A 22,401-nucleotide genomic window follows, 5' to 3' on the forward strand; every position below is an offset into this window, starting at 1 on the left:
TGATGCATCATACACCAGCCCATTTGGCCGAACGGTCTAAAGCGCTGACCACATGCTGCTATATTTATTACAGGTCTACAAATTCCTTACTTTACTTAACGGTCTAAAGCGCTGACCACATGCTGTTATATTTATTACAGGTCTACAAATTCCTTACTTTACTTAGATATCTGATAATTTTGGTATATGTCTACAACATTCATTATAGTTTGTAAATTGTTGATTAATGATATTAATTTCCTTTTGTTGACTTAGTGGTACTTCACCTACAGAAGTGGGCAGGCTGTACACTATGCCTGTCCATTTCTTCTACAGAGAACAACTACCCCCCCCCCCCCCACCCCCCGGGCTGGTGACGTCTCAGCAGAGTTAAAATTATCGAAGGGATGTACATGTACATTGTAAAACAAACAACATATTGAGGATCAATATAAACTTTCAATATGATGGCAGGTTTTACATTTCCGGAGACATGATGACCTTCAATACGGCAGTAGGTTTTCCTTTTCATTTCACGATACATAAACCTTTAAATACGAAAGCAGGCTTTAGTTATTCTACTGTAATAAAACATATTTGGTCCTGGTTATCCGAGGACTGGAGTCAAGCACTAAAGGCATCTTGAATAAAGAGACAAAAGTTCCACAATTTTATAATGACATTTATTATCCGACAACTTCTGTTGTACATTAAACTGACATTTATTATTTTATAGTTCATTGATCTGACAGGGTGGCTCAGCTCATTGGTGGCTGTAACTTTCACGTTTTACCTCGTCATGTCCTCAAAACCACTCCCTCAGTTTTCTCTTACTGATTACACATGTCGTCATCAAGTTTGATACGGTCAAACCTAATAAAGGGCATTAACTCTGAAGAGCACTCCCTCAGAATTAGTGCTAGCACTTGGTGGCTTGGTCAGTTATACAGTAAAAGAAATAGGTCATTGTTCACAAAATGACCGTTACACTCACAACAATATTTCTACAACAGTGAAAGGCTCTCCTATAGATTTCACATTCAACAGTCTCTCAGAAAAATGTATAATTTCACTTATAGCTAAACTTTCCGTCAAACATCCACTGCTGTCACCAGTTCAAACCACTGCCGCAGCGCATCACACAGGACATGAGGCAGCGAGTTAATGTCCCGCAGAATGATGTAGAAAGGAAAAGGGAAGTAATTCATGTAGGGTTGGATTTCTGGCAGCTGAAAATGACAACAGATTGAGATATCAGTGACTGATCCTCGAGATTTCATGTCTTTCAAACCTGCATTTAACATATGCACATTTCTGCAATTCGAAATCAAATTGTGTAATGTCAAACGAAGTCTGATTTACACTGTTTATATAAACTTGGGAATTGTGATAAAACTACTGATATGTGAATCGTGATAAAACTGATAGTGTTTAATTTTCTGAGATATTTTTTTAAATTGAGATAAAACTGATTTAACTACATGTATATGTTTAATTGTATTGCGAGAAATTTTTATACATTACATGATGGATTAGTCCGCTTTAACCATATGTATAATGTTTAATTTTTCTTAGAGAATTTTTGTTATATTACATGATGGATTAGTCCGGTTTAACTACACGTAAATGTTTAATTTTTCTGAAAGAATTTTTTATACATTATACGATGGATTAGTCCGGTTTAACCACATGTATAATGTTTACTTGTTCTGAGATAATTTTTGTTACATTATAAGATGGATTAGTCCAGTTTAACTACTTCTGAGATAATTTTTGTTACATTATATGATGGATTAGTCCGGTTTAACTGAGAGGAACCGACATCTCACTGTGACTGACCAGTAGGAAGTTTTTTTTCGCGAGGGACAAGCATTACTAACATTTCCACACCATAATCATTTTTACTCCGAGGCTGACCTCTGTGCATTTAGTGTTTTCTACTAATACATGTACCGACATACAGACTCGTGTGATTTTCTCCCACAGAAATTAAACGTTCTATAAATACCATTACAACATCAGTTGTAGCCCTTCATTTTCCACTATATGTATCTTTATAGTTAATCCTTGACAGTGTACATATTCTGTATTAGTTAATTATAGCTTGACAGTTTACCTATTCTGTTTAGTTAATTAAAGCTTGACAGTTTACTTATTCTGTTTAGCTAATTAAAGCTTGACAGTTTACCTATTCTGTTTTAGTTAATTAAAGCTTGATAGTGTACCTATTCTGTTCTAGTTAATTAAAGCTTGACAGTTTACCTATTTTATTTAGTTAATTAAAGCTTGACAGTTTACCTACTCTGTTTTAGTTAATTAAAGCTTGACAGTTTACCTATTCTGTTTTAGTTAATTAAAACTTGACAGTTTACCTATTCTGTTTTAGTTAATTAAAGATTGACAGTTTATGTATTCTGTTTTAGTTAATTAAAACTTGACAGTTTACTTATTCTGTATAATTCAGATATACTCACCTTATTACCACTCTTGAACACTGGAACTTTGATGTCTAAAATGGAATCCTGAAACAATCAAAAGACAGCGAGTTTTATTTGATGTCTAATTCTGAAACAGTTAAAAAGTCAGTGAGAGTTTTATCAAAATCTCTACAAAATCCAGACAGTCATTAATCACCTGTTAGACATTCATATCGGGATAAGCTGAACGAGCCTTCAAGAGTAAATTCCCCTTTCTAATTTTACAACTTTTTGCATCTAATTTTACTCTGAAAATTTCTAAAGTACTGTATCTCTTTCTACACCAGCTCCTTGATTAGTACTTGATATCAGTCACAAGTCAGGATTTTGACTTGATACTTCATTCTCGGTTATATTCCATTGCTCTAGTATTTCTAACTAACGTTTCCAATCATAAAGTGAGTACCTTATTCTGCGGATTATCAATCACTAATGTTCCCAATCATAAAGTGAGTACCTTGTTCTGCGGATTATCAGAACTTTGTTCTGCGGATTATCAGTACCTTGTTCTGTGGATTATCAGTACCTTGTTCTGCGGATTATCAATCACTAACGCTCCCAATCATAAAGTGAGTACCTTGTTCTGCGGATTATCAGAACTTTGTTCTGCGGATTATCAGTACCTTGTTCTGTGGATTATCAGTACCTTGTTCTGCGGATTATCAATCATTAACGTTCCCAATCATAAAGTGAGTACCTTGTTCTGCGGATTATCAGAACTTTGTTCTGCGGATTATCAGTACCTTGTTCTGTGGATTATCAGTACCTTGTTCTGCAGATTATCAATCACTAACGTTCCCAATCATAAAGTGAGTACCTTGTTCTGCGGATTATCAGAACTTTGTTTTGCGGATTATCAGTACCTTGTTCTGTGGATTATCAGTACCTTGTTCTGCGGATTATCAATCACTAACGTTCCCAATCATAAAGTGAGTACCTTGTTCTGCGGATTATCAGAACTTTGTTCTGCGGATTATCAGTACCTTGTTCTGCGGATTATCAATCACAACAAACACCAGGAACACATTAGCCTCCCTCGCCTGGCGGACCGCTGATTTCACCGTCTCCATTCCCTCGTTAAATAAGCCCCGTCCATCTGACACGATCAGCAGTAACTGGGATGTCTCCGGATTACCCAGCATGCCTCGCTGTCTGGAGCGGGCATCCATCATCACAGATGTCGCCTTCTTGATAAGCTGAAACAAGAAAAGCCATACTGAGATTCTCTATTACACTAAAAGAAACAAACAAACAAAAAACCCATAATTTTTTTTTATCATAAGTCAATTTTATTATCATTTCTGAATTCTGAGCATATAAAATATAATTTTGCTATATCAAAACAACATGATAGTGTTTCCAAAATGGAAATATCAAATGTGAATCATGTGATACATCAACATTAACAAGAATTTCAGTAAATACACATCTAAATGCCACATCATTGAGTGGTCTACTTTTCATTAATTTACAGCACGGAGCCATTGAGCTACAGTCCAACACATACCTGAGCCACTTTGGTTTTCTTCTGTTCGAAAGTAAACTGCTGCAATAACCTGGATCCCGATTGACTTGTAAATTGTTCTGTGAAGGGGTGCAGGAGTCGAACAGACTCGCCAAAACTGTAGAGAAGACCACATTCACTTCAATTACAGCGTCAGTCAATATACTGTCTATTTCATCTTCAGCCCCTGTCACTGTTTATCACTCTCAACGTTTATTTGAAAAACTTTACAGATGATTACTTCACAAGTATTGATGAAATTGATTAGATAAATCCACAATTTACCTGCAGATTGAGAGGTCTCCGGCCTCCAACAGAGTGAGAGCATTAGATATCAACGCCAAGGATTCGTACGCCAGCTGAATAAGACAAATAAACTCTGAAGAATTCGTATTTCAACTGAATAAGACAAATAAACTCTGAAGAATTCGTATTTCAACTGAATAAGACAAATAAACTCTGAAGAATTCGTAAGCCAGCTGAATAAGACAAACAAACTCAGATGAGTTCGACTTTTTCTCTGTCATCAATTACAAAATGTTTTAACAAGATATTATACTTCAGTATGAGAATTCTATGCAACACGTAATCTGATTGGTTTAGACAGTCACATGCCAGGAATGATAAAACTTCATATCTCCCTCTCAAACATCATATCTCCCAATCATATTTCACCCTTTCGGCAGACTTGTGCGTTTTCCATAAATTTTACGTCAAGGAAGACATAATTTATTATGACATCACAATAGGTCCGAGTCATTGTACTTTTAATAATTGGTAAGGCACAAAACATGTGGGTCTGTAATACACTCTTTTAAAAATCGCCTGAATTTGGTTGATACAAGAACAAGTAAGTAAATCAGCACTCAAGGAGAATGGAAATACAAAATCTGGTTATCACATCACTGTATTTTGTTGTTTGTACCTTCTGATACGTTGACGGTGCAGTGTTACCATGAGAGCAATCTCAGCTACATACAATGAATAGATGAGTGGACTCCAATTTCAAATGCATTTTTGTAGTGTTCCTTTGTTTCGGTATAATAAACAATTCATTGCATGAATGTTCAGGAGGTATGAATAATAGGGTGTCCAGGTAGCGCTCTCGCTTCTCACCGCTGCGACCCGAGTTTGATCCCCGTGATCGGCAGTGGTTGTATGCGAGAGGGTATGGCGGTCGCCCGCTCAGACACGTGGGTTTCCTCCAGTTTCCTCCCACATAAATGACCCCCTGGCGCAAACATCCATGCATCAAAGGACCCCATTGGAAATAAGCTTTTGAGCTTTCATGGGTTATCCTTGGTATTTATGTATGTATGTTTGAATGTATGCATATACCTAATAAATATTTATTTTTTATTTATTTATTTATCCAAGAAAAATCCTATTACCCTCGGCGTTGCCCTCGGGGAATATGATTTTTCTTGGGTGAATAAATCTTTATAATCTCCCTCACTATCATGCAATAAATGTATAGTATAGCATTTGAAAGAAAAAAAAATGTATATCATGCTGAAATTAAGTGTCAGTTGATCTGTTATCCGAGATTGTTAGCTGTTCTAAGCTGTGACTTATCAAATTCATTACACTCTTTCATTATCTCATTGTCAGCTGTTCTGAACTGTGACTTATCAAATTTATAGATATAATTCATGGTGTATATTTTATTTGCAATCAATTATTGAAAAATCATTATGTCATTTTGTTGAAATATACAAGAAAAACCAAAATCACCTAAATGATTTTTGCTTGAGTCTGTAGATGCATGATTGTACTAGGCACTGGCCTGTACTACATGACTAAGTACTGACCTGTTTGGAGTGGTTGTCCACCATACTTGAGGAATCGTCGATGGCCAGCATGATCTGATACTGTCGTTTGCTAGGCTTTGTGCGGCGCAGCCAGATCTTGTCTTTTCTAAACTGACTGGCGATGTAGGGAATGACCTTCCTCATGTTTAATCTCTTACCCGTCCTGTAGTCCCCTCTGTATAACATACAAAAAAATGACTGGTGGTGTAGGGTTCTTAAATCAAGGCAGGCTACTACTGACAAGCCAGTTAATGCTACAGGAGATTCAACAGTCTCATTTAAAGTCAGCATCTTGCAAATTATATGGTCGTTATAACAATCTAGTTTGCCAATGTCATTGGTTCAAATGCTGCCTGGTATGTTTCAAACCAATTGTTAGGCTGTCCTCGACACACTGATTTTGACTACGGATTTCTCAATTTACCTGATCTAGATATAACACTCACGGTGGGTGTGAACGGTTGACAGGGGATGCTAACTCCTTCTAGGCACCTAATCCCACCTCTGGTATATCCAGAGGTCCGTGTTTGCCAAACTCTTAATTTTGTATTGCTTATAGGAGTTAAGAGATTGATCACTGTTTGTTATCTTCACCTTTTCATTCCTCACATTTTACTTCTTACCATTACCAGTGTCTGAGACGACTAACTTAACACTTACTTTGTATAAACATGTCATCTCTTAGGGATAGCCAATGTTAAAGGTATGACCTCCAGGTTTGTCAATCATTACCTGAGTGAGTTAAGAGGTCTGTCAATCATTACCTGAGTGAGTTAAGAGGTCTGTCAATCATTAGTGAGTTAAGAGGTGTGTCAATCATTACCTGAGTGAGTTAAGAGGTGTGTCAATCATTACCTGAGTGAGTTAAGAGGTTTGTCAATCATTACCTGAGTGAGTTAAGAGGTCTGTCAATCATTACCTGAGTGAGTTAAGAGGTCTGTCAATCATTACCTGAGTGAGTTGAGAGGTCTGTCAATCATTAGTGAGTTAAGAGGTGTGTCAATCATTATATTGCCTACAAGGCTCCAACACTAGCCTGATTATGAGTTCTCTACTCTGATCGTTACCCGAATTTTGTGGCCTGTGAGAGCTCCAACACTAGCCTGATTATGAGTTCTCTACTCTGATTGTTACCTGAGTTTTGTGGCCTGTGAGAGCTCCAACACTAGCCTGATTACGAGTTCTCTACTCGGACTGTTACCTGAGTTTTGTGGCCTGTGAGGGCTCCAACACTAGCCTGAGTTGTTCACACAGTTCCTGGGACAGAGTCGAGGTCAGGGCCTCGTACCGGTGCCAGGCCTCAGACGCTGCCATCTCCTGTCATCAAAAAGTCATAGTTACATCATCATCACAGTCATAGTTACATCATCACAGTCATAGTTCCATCATCATCAGTCATAGTTACATCATCATCACAGTCATAGTTACATCATCACAGTCATAGTTACATCATCACCGACTGATAGTTAAATCATCATCATAAAGTCATAGTTAAATCATTCGCAAAAGTGAAAATATAAAAAAACAGGCCCATGGGCCACATCGCTCACCTGAGTCACCTTGGCCCACATTTGAAGATTTTCCTTATATTTTGTATGTACAACTTTGATCCCTTTTGTGGCCCCAATCTACCTCTGGGGGCTATGCTTTTTATAAACTTGAAACTTTATGTAAATGTACACTTTTCTGGTCCAGTGGTTCTTGAAAAAAGATTTTTAAAGATTTTCCCTATATATTTGTATGTAAAACTTTGACCCCCCATTGTGGCCCCATCCTACCCCCGGGGGCTGAATCTGAATTTTGTCAGGAAACTTTCCTGTAAATGCAAATTTCTCTCATCCATTGGTTCTTGAGAAGATTTAAAAAGATTTTCCTTATGTATTTGTATGTAAAACTTTGATCCAATATTGTGGCCCCAACTTACCCCCGGAGGGCTTGAATTTTACAAACGTATACCTGCACTATTAGAGGAAGCTTTCCCGTAAATGTAAATTTTCTGCCTCAGTGGTTTTTGAGAAGATTTTAAAAGATTTTTCCTATATATTTGTATGTAAAACTTTGATCCCCTATTGTGGTCCCAACCTACCCCCAGAGGCCAACCTTGAATCTGCACCATGTCAGGAAGCTTTTACGTAAATTTGTATTTTCATGGCCCAGTGGTTCTTGAGAAGAAAATTTCAAAGATCTTCCCTATTTCTTTGCATGTAAATCCTTGATCCCCTTTGTGGCCCCAACCTACCCCCAGGGGTCATGGTTTTAATAAGCTCGATTCTGCACTATGATAGGAAGCGTTCATGTGAATCTGCACTATGTCAGGAAGCTTTCATGTAAATTTCAGCTCTTCTGGTCCAGTGGTTTTTGAGAAGAAAATTAAATGACAAAACCCTATTTTTGCATTTTTGTGATTATCTCCACTTTGAAGGAGGCACAGCCCTTCATTTGAACAAACCTGAAAGCCCTTCACCCAAGGATGCTTTTAACCAAGTTTAGTTGAAATTGGCCCATTGGTTCTGGAGAAGAAGTTGAAAATGTGAAAAATTTACAGACAGACAGACAACAGGTGATCAGAAAAGCTCACCTGAGCTTTCATCTCAGGTGAGTTAAAAATCCCGTCTTACGAATGGAATAAATTCCATATCAATAACAAAGCATGGGATATTTTTTATCTATGTTATGAAAACAATGCCAAATTTTGATTGTCATGAGTGTATCACAAAGTCCTGGTTAAATCCTCGTTCTAAACATTCATTAACAGACATAAGGATAGGGTGGTAATTAGGATTGATAAATAAAATAGTAAACTTCTTATACTGTAACATGTAAGAAATCTCTTCAAAATAAGACTTTGTTTGACATTCATATTTTCATTACAACAGACTTTTATCTATAGCTTTAATTGGTAAATATGTGTGTAGTGAGGGTGGGTGGGGGTGGGGATTGCTTCTACATACCGCCTCTGGTGTCGGATTGTCTATGTTGGTGAAGGATGATAACTGCTCTTCTAATTCAGATCTCAGTTTCTCCATATCTAAGTCTGAACCCTGGGGAAAAAAATCACAGCAAGTATTAAGTTGTGCCGTGAACTTTGGACAAAGGAAAAAAAATCTTCTACTGAAGGACAATCATAGAATTAAACACTCTACTGAAGGACAATCATAGAATTAAACATTCTACTGAAGGACAATCATAGAATTAAACACTCTACTGAAGGACTAAAATAGAATTACACTACTGAAGGACAATCATAGAATTAAACACTACTGAAGGACAATCATAGAATTAAACATTCTACTGAAGGACAATCATAGAATTAAACACTACTGAAGGACTAAAATAGAATTAAGCACTCTACTGAAGGACAATCATAGAATTAAACACACTACTGAAGGACAATCATAGAATTAAACACTCTACTGAAGGACTAAAATAGAATTACACTACTGAAGGACAATCATAGAATTAAACACTACTGAAGGACAATCATAGAATTAAACACTATACTGAAGGACAATCATAGAATTAAACACTACTGAAGGACTAAAATAGAATTACACTACTGAAGGACAATCATAGAATTAAACACTACTGAAGGACAATCATAGAATTAAATACTACTGAAGGACAATCATAGAATTAAACATTCTACTGAAGGACAATCATAGAATTAAACACACTACTGAAGGACAATCATAGAATTAAACACTCTACTGAAGGACAATCATAGAATTACACTACTGAAGGACAATCATAGAATTAAACACTACTGAAGGACAATCATAGAATTACACTACTGAAGGACTAAAATAGAATTACACTACTGAAGGACAATCATAGAATTAAACACTACTGAAGGACAATCATAGAATTAAACACTACTGAAGGACAATCATAGAATTAAACACTATACTGAAGGACAATCATAGAATTAAACACTACTGAAGGACAATCATAGAATTAAACATAGATTGAAACATAGAATTAAACATGGAATTAATCATCATTTACATGAAACAAAAGACACTTGCACTATCACAGAACAGTGAATAAAGACTACAATATATCATGGCATTCAGAAATGTTTTAATAATGAAGCTTTGACAAAGTTTTGATACTGTTGTCTCACCCTAGACTCCAAATGCAGATTTTCAAGCGTGGTATGAATGGTAGATTCTGGTCCCCGAGAGGCTCCAAGTGTTTCCATGACAACACCCTCCGTCTCAAACTTCTTGGTCTCCTCCTGCTCTTCATTCATCCTGTCTTCTGTCATTCCTTCCCCTCTCTTCTTCTGTGTATCCTTTGTGTTTAGTTGTGATGACAGCTTATCAACCGAGTCATCCATTACCTGTCACAAATCATCTACCATTATCACAAATCATCTACCATTATCACAGTTAGTGAACAAATAATCTGTCCTAAAGTTAGTGAACAAATAATCTGTCCTGAAGTTTGTGAACAAACAATCTGTCTTAAAGTTAGTGAACAAATAAACTGTCCTATAGTTTGTGAACAAACAATCGGTCTTAAAGTTAGTGAACAAACAATCGGTCTTAAAGTTAGTGAACAAATAAACTGTCTTAACGTTCAGGAAAAGTTTAATGTGATCACCCTTTGGATAGTCTATTATCTAAATCTGCCTCTCATCTACATCAGTTTATCATCTACATCTTCCTCTCATCTACCTCAGTTCATCATCTACATTCTCCTCACCTCTTCCTCCTCCTCTCTCATCTCGACATCCTCTCCCTCCTCCACCTCTCCACTTTCTTGATCCTCCTCTCTGTTGGGTACAGCTTGTTCTATTTGCTGTTTGTCGGTGGCGACATCTAGTGTCTGACTGTCGTGAGCAGATCTGGCGTCCTTTATGTGTTCGTACAGTTCGGACTCTCTCGGCGTGGAATCCTCCCCGTCTTCTTGCTATGGAACATAACATAATCATGTTAGTGGATGAACAATTAATACAACGGCTTCTTAGTTACTGCAGCATTACTGCAGGATTCTACATGCTGAACAGCATTCAAAGAAAATGCAGTACCTCCTCGGGGAGTGATGATTCTTCGATGGTTTTCAGTTTCTTAAATTGGTTATCATTGGATCCTAAACTTCTTTCTTCATTTGAATGACCAGCTTTCCTTTTCGCAGGCTGAAATGATGAAATCCGAAAGCTTTATTACACATTCATAAATTATGTGCAGATCTAAAGCTGCACACTGCTTCCAAAAGTGATCCCAATTTCTTTGGGAAAATGAAATCTTAACATTGAGAACAATCTTACTGTCTCAACACTAGTACCTTCTGAGACTGATTTGTAGAGGTTGGTGCAACCTTTGAACTTTGACCTTCATGTCCCTCTTGAACTTCTGAGTTTGATGTGCCTGTCCCATCGCTCTGCAATGAACAGTTTCAGGAATATTTCATACACCAATGTTATAACTACTCAATATATGTAGTTTTTGGAATTACTGAAAATGCATACATCCATAATGCATGTGCTAGCTAGTTCCAACAATTTTGAAATTTCATCAGCAGTAATGTGCAACTGACTTTGCTATCGATAGGCATACAGCCATCATAATATCTTGCCCTATAAACTGGTTCACCACCAACCTCTTTCTGATCATTGTCTGCCTCCCCTCCCTGATTCTGTGCTGATTCAGACTGCTCCACATTCTGGGAATCATGGGAAGTCTTCCCATAATTCTCTGTAGCCTGGGGCTTGTTATCAGTGTTTTGTGAGCTGTCCTCCTGATTCAATTCATCAATTTCTGCAGGATTGTTCTGCAGGGAGGATTAAATGTTCATGCAATAACTTTAACTGACAGGCTTTCGTGATCACAGATTCAAACTACAGTGTTAAAATAGATGATGGTTATAAAGAAGCAATATAAAAGGGCCATATAGTTTTAATGAAATGTAACATATTTATTGAATTGTCAATCACAGGGACAGAAAAGAATCACCTCACCTGTGGAGAATATCCTGGGTTATCCTCCCCTTTCTCCTGTGCAGTGTCTGGTTCCTCTGTCTGGTTCTCATTGTCTGGTTCCTCTGTCTGGTTCTCCTTGTCATCACACTTCTCTGGTTCTACTTCCTGGATATGACAAGCATACTGATGTATCATATGTATCATTCATGATATCATAACCTTGTTTTCTCAATGTTCTGTCAGGACTTACATACACAAGGCCAAAAAATAATTTTTTTTTAATGAGGCCCAATGCATTGAAAACCTCCACTTTACTGATTAGAGTACTCTGCTCCTGATTGCCGAATTATAATATTAATTGTTGTTAATCAAATTCCTAATAGCTATTTGAATTCCATTAGGTATGTGCATTCTAATAAGATTAAATTCCCAATGGAGAAGATGTCTGAATGACATAGAGTATTATCTAATAAGCCTGCTGTTGTCTGTACAAATCCCACAGGGAACCTTTAACCTTCTTAATCTTCTATTTTGAAGAAAACTCTAGAGTAAATTTAAGATTGAGATTTTTTTTCGAGAAATCTAAGCTGCTTATCAACTCACTTTTTCATCCATATTTTACAGTAAGACTTTGAAATTCAATCTCATCTTTCCTTCTGTGTGTACTATAAAGGAATATCTTACTGGCAGAGTATCCTCCCCTGTTTGTTCTGTGTCCTCATTATCTCCCTTGTCCTCTGTCATTTCTGTGTCTCCACCAGGGGGCTCTGATGGAGGCTCATCTGCATACACACCAATATTTAAATTTACCATTATAACATAAGAAAATAGTGGATGGTATGTAACATATTGGACATCTTTACATAAGTAAAAGGTATTTTACATGAAAAATGGGGGCTAGCACGACTGAAGAGGAGGACCAACAGTGTGCACAGAGGCTAGCACGATTGTGCTGGAGAGAAATAAGGAACACCAGAGAGCACAGAGGCTAGCACGATTGTGCAGGAGCGGGATCAACAGTATACAATGTCATTAATTATTTAACCTTGACCTTGTTCCTCAGTGACCCCAGCTTCTTCTTCATCTAGTTTCAGGTCGTCAGGGAGATCTATGTTGTCGGGGGCATCCTGGGGCTCTTGGTTACCATGGTTAGGGTCGATTCTGTCATCATCATATTCTGACTGAAAGATTGAAATACATGTTACACAGAATGGCTGAGATTTGTGTTTGATGAATGCCTCACTTTATGCTCTACAAGGTGGTACAAACCTCATCTATCTGCTCCAGTTCTTTTGGTTTCTGGCTTTCATCATTTTCCTCAGCTTCATTTTCATCTGCTGTCATCTGCTCTGATTTGTCACCTGCCTCTGTCTTGTCTTGGTTGTCATCCTTGGCAACAAGTTCACTTTTCTGCTCTTGTTGAGATCCAGGACCAAACTCCTCTTTCTCCTTGAATGAGTTCAATTAATTTGAAATAAAAATCAGATCAGAAATTCATGAATCTCCATACTGTTTATCTTTAAATGAACTATAATTATCTAAATTCAATCAGCTTCTGAATTTCACCAGTATTCACCAGATCTATCCTGTCCACACTTTTCATCTGATTGTATTTGTAAGAAAAGGGTCCCTCTAGCAATCTCTATACACTGGTATTTTTTGGAATCTTTGTAAACAATACTCAATCTCCCCTTATCAATTCTATACCCTGTATTCCTAACCAATCAAAGTTTTAACTAATACTTACAATTAACCTCTGTACTCACCCCACCCTCTAACTATTCACTCAAGACCTCTCTGTACTCACCCCTGACCTCTCTGTACTCACCCCTGACCTCTCTATACTCACCCCGACCTCTCTGTACTTACCCCCGAACTATCTGTACTTGACCCAACCTCTCTGTACTCACCCCGACCTTTCTGTAATCACCCCTGACCTCTCTGTACTCACCCCGACCTCTCTGTACTCACCCCTTGGTCCTCGCCCTCCTCTTCATCACTCCCCCACATCTGGTCGTCTAATTTCTCCCTGTCACTTCCATCCACTTCTCCCATCTGTTTATCCAGCTCCTCCTCCTCGCCCTCCTCCTCCCCATCAGACTTTTCCTCTTTGTCGGCATCCTCCAGGTCCTGAGCTTTGCCCTCAAAGTCCTCCGACATCTCTATGGCTTTTTCCTCTGACCTGATGTCTGGCTGCTGTGAAGAATCCTCTTCTTTTCTCTCCTCTCCTGCTGGTTTTGCTTCATCCAGCTGTTGGAAAAATATTTTCCTGTCAAACCTTTCTACAGTATCAGACATTTTATATATTTCTTATGAAAATAAATATATGAGAGTTTCAAATATGAAAAACAGCTTATCAAATCACTTCAATTTCACTGTCAAATGTTAACTATCAAACTGACTTCAAATTGTGTGCTATGCTAATTAAAGGCTACATAGTGATGTAATTGGTGGAAACTAAATGGTGTTGTTATCATTAAACACCTTTACCTGTTAGTGATGTCATCATTAAACACCTTCACTTGTTAGTGATGTCATCATGAAACACCTTTACTTGTTAGTGTTGTAATTAAACACCTTTACTTGTTAGTGATGTCATCATTAAACACCTTTACTTGTTAGTGTTGTCATCATTAAACACCTTTACCTGATTGTGTTGTCATCATTAAACACCTTTACTTGTTAGTGTTGTAATTAAACACCTTTACCTGTTAGTGTTGTAATTAAACACCTTTACCTGTTAGTGATGTCATCATGAAACACCTTTACTTGTTAGTGTTGTCATCATTAAAAACCTTTACCTGTTAGTGTTGTCATCATTAAAAACCTTTACCTGATTGTGTTGTCATCATTAAACACCTTTACCTGTTAGTGTTGTAATTAAACACCTTTACCTGTTAGTGATGTCATCATGAAACACCTTTACCTGTTAGTGATGTCATCATGAAACACCTTTACTTGTTAGTGTTGTCATCATTAAACACCTTTACCTGATTGTGTTGTCATCATTAAACACCTTTACCTGTTAGTGTTGTAATTAAACACCTTTACCTGTTAGTGTTGTAATTAAACACCTTTACCTGTTAGTGATGTCATCATGAAACACCTTTACCTGTTAGTGTTGTCATCATCAAACACCTTTACTTATTAAGTTTTGTAATTAAACACCTTTACCTGTTAGTGATGTCATCACCAAACACATTTACCTGTTAGTGATGTCATCATTAAACACCTTTACCTGCTATTGTTGTAATTAAACACCTTTACCTATTAGTGATGTCATCACCAAACACATTTACCTGTTAGTGATGTCATCATTAAACACCTTTACCTGTTTATCTTTCTCTGCTGATGCTTACCTGATCTTCATTCTCAATCTGATCACTGACGTCCTTCACCCCTTCCCCTTGACCCAGTCCTCCGCCCTCAATGTCCTCAAAGTCTCTGGCTCCTTCTCCTGTCATTTCGTCTTCAAATTCAGCCGGAGCACAGAAACCCTGAAATAAAACCCACCAGTCAGCCGGAGCACAGAAACCCTGAAATAAAACCCACCAGTCAGCCGGAGCACAGAAACCTGAAATCAAACCCACCAGTCAGCCGGAGCACAGAAACCCTAAAATAAAACTCATCAGCCAGCCGGACTACAGAGACCTGAAATAAAACCTATCAGTCAGCTGGAGCACAGAAACCCTGAAATAAAACCAATCAGTCAGCCAGAGCACAGAAACCTGAAACAAAACCATCAGCATTATATAATGCATGTTAACTGAGAATGCTAATCTTATGCTAGGGGCCAGTTCTGTATAGAAAGAAAGAAAAAACCCTCATCTTACTTTCAAGTCAGTTTTATATATAGAATCCTGATCTTATTTTTGATGCTAGTTCAATAAATAGAAACCTGACCTTATTTTCGATGACAGTCGTATAAATGAAATCCTAATCTTATTTTTGATGGTAGTTCTATAAATAGAATCCTGATCTTACTTTCAATGCCAGTTCTATAAGCAGATTCCTGATCTTAATTTTGATGTCAGTCCAAATCTTACTTTCTATGTCAGTTCTATAAATAGATTCCTGCTCTTACTTTCGCTGCCAGTTCTGTGAAGACTCCCAGTAGGACAGATAGGAGTTTTCCAGTGACTCGATTCTCAGCCAAACACTGGAGGAGGAAGTACTCCAGCATGTACCGGTACTGCTGTATTAGTGGCAGGCACCGTCCTAGAATCACGACAAAGGTCATAACCTCTGAACTTCTTCCAGTGTCTGTGAGGCTAAGGACATCCTTCACCAAGGTATGAATGGACTGGGTTATCTGAATCACAATCATCAATGTCGAATGTTTTACATATTGTGCTGTCTGACAGTGTATTGATATCATCCACAAATAAATATATTTGAAATTTACTAAGCCATCTGTACTGAAATCATATATTTCATATGAACTAAATTTAAAATGAACTGGGTAAATGTACATTTGTATTGAAATCATCAATGTCACATGGATTACATATTTATTGGAATCAGCTGTCTGTATAAAAATCAACAATTTCAGATGTAATACATGAATGGCAAAACATGTGTCAGATGCAATAAACAATAAAGGGAGATGATCCACATACCTTTTGGAGCTGTAGACACTGCTTATCCCCCTTTAGTTTCTCATTCAGATGCACCACCAGATGTCCCTCCAGCATGCCCTCACCTAATACAATACATATCAAAATATCAAGAAATAAAATATGCATAAATCCATGCTACAATTTTATTAAAAAGTAAAATCATTAAAGGACATAAAGTGATCATGATTACATTTCAAGATTTGAAATCGCACACATTGTGAGCCCCTGAACACCTACATGTACCACTGTCCACTTGTTCACTCTGAGTGTGACCTTTCGTGACCTTCTGTACATTTACCATTGTCCACTTGTTCACTCTGAGCATGACCTTTCGTGACCTTCTGTACATTTACCATTGTCCACTTGTTCACTCTGAGCGTGACCTTTCGTGACCTTCTGTACACTTACCACTGTCCACTTGTTCACTCTGAGCGTGACCTTTCGTCAGCTTCTGCACACTCAGTAATACACCAGCAATCAGGTTTTCCACCTTTCCACAGAAGTTCTCCACACTGCCGTCGCTTGCTCCACTTTGACAGTCACTAACTTCTTGATGTCCTGCACCAGAGGTGGCTTTAGATCCCGATGTCCTTGTCTGGCGTTCTCCATCGACCTCCATGGAAGGAAAAGTTGTTGTATTGGTGCTGAGACCTGCCTGTGCGTTGTACCACTGTGTGAAGTTTTCATGCTGAACCTCGATCTCCTGCCTGAGGAACTTCACAGTTTCCAGGAAGGAGGGTAGAGTTTTCTCCTCCGGGTCACAGAAGACTTGCTCTAACTCTGTCAGACTTGGAACACAGTCTACTAATTCGCTGTACGCTGATCTCATCTCCACACAATCACTCCTGTTATTCAAATACAGTAAAACCTGTCTAATCTGACATGCACTGCGAGACAAATGTTTTGTCGCATTACACAGTGTGTCAGAATAAACGGTGTAAGAAAACAACAAATTGATGAAATTGAGAATGAAAATAAGGGTCGGAATATCCAGTGAAACGAACTGCACAGGTGTCAGATTAGGCAGGCTTCACTGTACCACAGGGGTACATTCTACATTACAGTGAAATCGCTGTCCATGATATCATTCTCACATATACCCATACAAAATGATTTTGTCAAAATATTTTACCATAATTTTATAGAAATGAATAAATCTAAATGACTAGGCTCATGAATTGCTTAATATGGCTCTAATTCTGACTGCAATTAGGTTACTTTTTTAACTTTCTTTCCGTACACCCTGAAATATTCTGAGAAAAGCATCGCTGCCTACCATGTAATGAGTTGTTTCTTTGTTAAAGACGACACGCTGCTGACCACCTGGTTAATCTTCACCTGTAATCTCTTCAAATAGAACAACAAACAGGAATTAAGTGATTGGAGTACCTGACAGGGAAATAAGCTTTCTAAGAAACCTGTCTGATCGGGACATGCTCCAGATAAAAAATATTTGGATTAGACAAATTCTGGAATACAAAGTATCTTTCATGACAGTTTATTAAGTTTGGTGCTGAAATATAAAAACAGTTTATAAAATATTTTGTTTCGAAATGCAAACTATATTCATAGCATTTAAAAATCTCCTCTTTTTTTCGGAAAACACACCTGGATTTTTTCCTGACACTCTCTCCACTGCTCATCTCCGTGCTTCATCAGAGCGGCATGTGACAGCTGACTCCTGGGAAACGGAGAGGGATAGTGAGTTACCTCCCCCTGCTGCTGTGGACAACAGGTAAGAATGACCTTGACTTGGATTAGACCCTCCTTCATGCTGACCATGAAAGATGACAGACGATTCTGTAAATCATTGAAATTAGTAAGAAAATTAATATTGACACTCCCTGAAATACACAACGTATTAAACTTTTTTTCCCTGAGCATTTGATGAGACAGATCACTGATGTTTAATGACATTCTAAGTTGGATCTTTTTTAAATACAAGTAGATTATAGTAAAATGTAAAGTCAGTTTGGATTAACATTCTATCTAATTAGTGATGTAGTATTACCTGTTAATTTCAATAGTTCTATGTTACACAATGATGCAAAAAAAGTGAGGCAACCCCATACATACATATACAATGTATTGTAAGATTATTAGCAGATAACATCACTTTATAACCTACTGAAAAGAAAACCCAAGAATTCTGGACTTCACATTAGTGACCTTGACCTTTCATCCTGTAACTTTACAAACCTAGAGAAACCAGGGTTGTTATAACATAAAGATTCATTCCTGCTGGTTTAATAGAATTTGGACCAAAAAAAGTAAAACTGTTAAAATTTTAGAATTTCCCTTCCAAATTTTCATGTGTCACCGTAATAATTAAAGAAATTAAGGTCATTTTAAAGAAACTTGTGTAACCTTAACAACTAAAGAAATCAAGGTTATTTTAAAGAAACCTGTGTAACCTTAACAACTAAAGAAATCAAGGTCATTTTAAAGAAACTTGTGTAACCTTAACAACTATAAAGAAATCAAGGTCATTTCAGAAGAAACCCATGTAACCTTAACAACTAAAGAAATCAAGGTCATTTTAGAAGAAACCTATGTAACCTTAACAACTATAACGATATCAAGGTCATTTTAGAAGAAAACCCTGCAAGTTTGATTAATTCCAGCAAGAGAAGGGGCTAAAAAATTGTACACAACTAACACATGAAGGAATGGGCATGTTATCGCATTCTCTGTAGTGATGGGACAATACAATGCTCTTCAAATACATACCACAAATTCCCTTGTTGACTTCTGTGGAGGGGGTGTCCTCTTCATTGAACATAGATCTTGCAACACATCTGACAAGGCACTATAATAAAACAATAGGTTAGGATGCTAAACATCAGCTACACATAATTTAAAGAAATGTAAAATGGATCTTTGACATGTAGAAAACTATATCTCCGGCCCTGGCCAAGTTCAATTGTGACTTTGACCTACATAGATGACCTTGACCTTAATCAGTCATCCAGGTCCAACCTTGGCAATTTAGTTTAACAAGTTCAAAGTCTTTGAAGTTTAAAAATGAGTGACCAGACTGAAAGTTGCAGTCATACTAATGAAGAGACAAGAGAAGTACCAAATTAATAGGCCCCATGACTTCATTAAGAGACAAGAGAAGTACCAAATTAATAGGCCCCGTGACTTCATTAAGAGACAAGAGAAGTACCAAATTAATAGGCCCCGTGACTTCATTAAGAGACAAGAGAAGTACCAAATTAATAGGCCCCGTGACTTCATTAGGCCACATTTAAAAATATGTTTGTTTCCCCTCTCCCGACCCTAAATTTCAGAGGAAGGTCGGTAGGTAGGTAAAAAGTTTTTTTTTTTTAGCTAGCAGAATTTTATTTATTATGAAATTCCCATAACCATTAACAATGCCCGATACCAAACGTCGTGAAGCACATCATCCATGTTTCCTCATCAAACTCGTATAGTCAGTTCTCGCGTAAATTCTGCTTTGATTGCCACGTTTTGCAATTAGGGAAGGTGTCGATATTTCGGACAGTACTTCATGTATTTTGGAAATGCTCATTATCTAACCACTAAACTTAGGCATTGGACTACATGTATACATATTGGTTGATTCGACGAACATTGGGTTTCATCAGAATTTTCTCTGCTATTTATGCCACATACTAACACTTAAATAAAGTTAGGGAGAATGTTGCAACTATGGACAATGGTGTTAGTTTTGGACACATGGTGTTATAAAATTGGTAAACTCGGTTGCTGTCTTTTATTTATGGTTCACTGACATTTTATGCTTTTGTTTTTTGCACATTATCTTAATTTGTATATGATAGTGATTTTGATTATATTTTTAAATGATATCGGTAGATCTAGTTTACCAGAAAACGTTTCAACGGGACTTGATTTTGCCGATCAAACAAAATGGATGCTGACATCAACCAATCAGAGCTGAGTTACACATGTGCATATAATTAGGTGTTTTCCAGTTTGTAAATATAGCATTAGTTCAGAAATAAGTTAAATTGAGAATGCTTCTGATTGACTGTCAAAAATATCGCATCCGTCCGAAATATCAACACTTTCCCCTACTGAAGAACACAACTTGCACACTGGATGCCCCGAATTCTCTTGTTTCCTCGCTCCTCGTATAGACAACATTTCTCCATCTCGATCTTGCAGATCACTAGTCCGAATTGCGAGTCGAATTCAATGTTAAACTCACTTGTAACTAATCAATAAAACAATCATGATTCTTGTACTTATTAATATCGATTAAAAGAAAATATCAATCCAAAATTCGATATTAAACAGAAACCAACAGTTGTAGTCAACCGAATTTTCACTGCCATTTGAGCAAACGAGTCTCGTGACTCAAAACAAAGCTCGACAGTTTGATAAAATGTTTTCAAGAGACTGTTTATGTGATGAAAAAACCCATAAAATCGATATTAGTAAGTACAAGAAGAATCGTTTTATTGATTAGTTATGAGCTTAAAATTGAATTCGGCTTGTAAGTATTTGAAATCAGCCAGAGAATGCCGCCTCCAGCTGGAGGCGGCGAAATTTCTAGATTTCGGACCAGAACACCTCCTGTATTCGTATTATTATTTTTTAATTTTGGATCGAAACCAAAGAAGATATAGAAAATTTTTGTCATTATAAAATACTGATCTGCACCAGAAACGACCTTGAAATTTTCTTAAAATTAAAAAAAAAAACTTCACCAGAATGGCGTAATAAAAACTTATGGGTCGGTGTGAATTTTCAGACTCGGTCGGGCGAGGGGAAACAAACAATATTTTTATTTTGGCCTTAAGAGACAAGAGAAGTACCAAATTAATAGGCCCCGTGACTTCATTAAGAGACAAGAGAAGTACCAAATTAATAGGCCCGGTGACTTCATTAAGAGACAAGAGAAGTACCAAATTAATAGGCCCCGTGACTTAATTTGCCCTTGAGGGCATGAAGTTGTAAATATTGCTATAATACAGAACTTCATAGGGTTACTATGACTACGGATCTTTATAAAGTTGAAAACGTGTTGTAGATGTCAAATGAAATAATTCACAGTAAGGTCAAATACGATGTGTAAAACTTAATATTCATTTACCTCAAGTCTATGTAGGCTTTGTGGATCTCCGCCACCCCAGAATATTGATCCACCACCATATTCATCAAATGTTCTGTGAATCCTTTACACCTTTCTATGTTACCCACACCAAGTTCCTGTAGTCAGAACATAAAAGTACATCTATAAATAGCAATAAACCTGTACAGTCACAACATAAAAGTACATCTATAAATAGTAATAAACCTGTACATCCATAAATAGCAATAAACCTGTACATCTATAAATAGCATTAAACCTGTACATCTATAAATAACATTAAACCTGTGGCCACAAAATAAAAGTACATCTATGAATAACTCTTACAATTATCTGACCTTGGAGATACAATTATCTGACCTTGGAGGGTGTTTGAAGAGCTGTGACAAACTTGGCTTTCCTGGCGATACACTTGTAGTAGTAGTCATGGCAACTCTGACCAATTTCCACAGCAGAGGTCCGACTGAATAATTACAATAGGATAGAATTAGACAGTGCTGTTCTTCTTAGATGTTTTGATTGACTGTACTGAATCAGATGTTTTAATTAACCATCCTTAATTAGATCTTTTGATTTCATCCATAAGACAAGGTCTCCAGTATCCAAGTTTATGACTATATTGTATGTGAACTTATTTCAGAGAGATTCATTGTTTAGCACCTTTTGTAGTGACTAATTCATGATTACTTGAAATTTGAAAATCTCGATTATCATTTTATTATCATTGTATAATCATTTACACAGAAGGTGCTCGAATCATGATTCTGCAAAATTGTGTAGCTCAGATTACGTCAAATATCAAATTCAGTACACATACAGATCAGAATAATAGAGAAACCCAAATACAAAGACTTTCAACCTTGTGGTCATTTTATTTGCAGAAACAGAGACATCTAGTGGTGAAACCAACAAAGGGAGATCATTTTCAGTTTCACACAGGAGCCCTTTCCTGTACGACAAACCTGAAAGTCAAAATTGAAATTGATAAGAAATGATTTGGAAAAATGT

The 22,401-nt window shown here is 37.1% G+C and overlaps 1 protein-coding gene across 3 annotated transcripts in view; it reads right to left on the bottom strand.

Moving 5' to 3' along the window:
• Positions 1 to 646: 646 nt before the first annotated feature.
• The window catches only part of LOC125673676 (midasin-like), a 111,545-nt gene continuing 89,790 nt past the window's right edge, over positions 647 to 22,401 (bottom strand). The window contains exons 73-100 of one of the 3 annotated variants that reach the window (XM_056159350.1): positions 22,253 to 22,355; positions 21,754 to 21,856; positions 21,397 to 21,512; positions 19,044 to 19,122; positions 17,922 to 18,113; positions 17,590 to 17,660; positions 16,722 to 17,158; positions 16,314 to 16,396; positions 15,779 to 16,006; positions 15,054 to 15,191; positions 13,666 to 13,944; positions 12,964 to 13,143; positions 12,746 to 12,875; positions 12,379 to 12,476; positions 11,734 to 11,859; positions 11,376 to 11,546; positions 11,061 to 11,156; positions 10,804 to 10,911; positions 10,479 to 10,685; positions 9,895 to 10,113; positions 8,723 to 8,812; positions 6,973 to 7,088; positions 5,772 to 5,946; positions 4,246 to 4,319; positions 3,964 to 4,078; positions 3,440 to 3,652; positions 2,454 to 2,501; positions 647 to 1,208 (exon numbers count right to left, since the gene is read on the bottom strand). In XM_056159350.1, the coding sequence (XP_056015325.1) occupies positions 1,071 to 1,208; positions 2,454 to 2,501; positions 3,440 to 3,652; positions 3,964 to 4,078; positions 4,246 to 4,319; positions 5,772 to 5,946; positions 6,973 to 7,088; positions 8,723 to 8,812; positions 9,895 to 10,113; positions 10,479 to 10,685; positions 10,804 to 10,911; positions 11,061 to 11,156; positions 11,376 to 11,546; positions 11,734 to 11,859; positions 12,379 to 12,476; positions 12,746 to 12,875; positions 12,964 to 13,143; positions 13,666 to 13,944; positions 15,054 to 15,191; positions 15,779 to 16,006; positions 16,314 to 16,396; positions 16,722 to 17,158; positions 17,590 to 17,660; positions 17,922 to 18,113; positions 19,044 to 19,122; positions 21,397 to 21,512; positions 21,754 to 21,856; positions 22,253 to 22,355 (4,133 nt within the window). In that variant the 3' untranslated portion in view covers positions 647 to 1,070. Of the gene's footprint in view, positions 1,209 to 2,453; positions 2,502 to 3,439; positions 3,653 to 3,963; positions 4,079 to 4,245; positions 4,320 to 5,771; positions 5,947 to 6,972; positions 7,089 to 8,722; positions 8,813 to 9,894; positions 10,114 to 10,478; positions 10,686 to 10,803; positions 10,912 to 11,060; positions 11,157 to 11,375; positions 11,547 to 11,733; positions 11,860 to 12,297; positions 12,477 to 12,739; positions 12,876 to 12,963; positions 13,144 to 13,665; positions 13,945 to 15,053; positions 15,192 to 15,778; positions 16,007 to 16,313; positions 16,397 to 16,721; positions 17,159 to 17,589; positions 17,661 to 17,921; positions 18,114 to 19,043; positions 19,123 to 21,396; positions 21,513 to 21,753; positions 21,857 to 22,252; positions 22,356 to 22,401 lie in introns of those variants that run through there. The other 2 variants (XM_056159349.1, XM_056159351.1) reach the window with 2 other exon arrangements.

This window comes from Ostrea edulis, chromosome 3 (assembly GCF_947568905.1).
Source record: "Ostrea edulis chromosome 3, xbOstEdul1.1, whole genome shotgun sequence".
Classification (NCBI taxonomy): domain Eukaryota; kingdom Metazoa; phylum Mollusca; class Bivalvia; order Ostreida; family Ostreidae; genus Ostrea; species Ostrea edulis.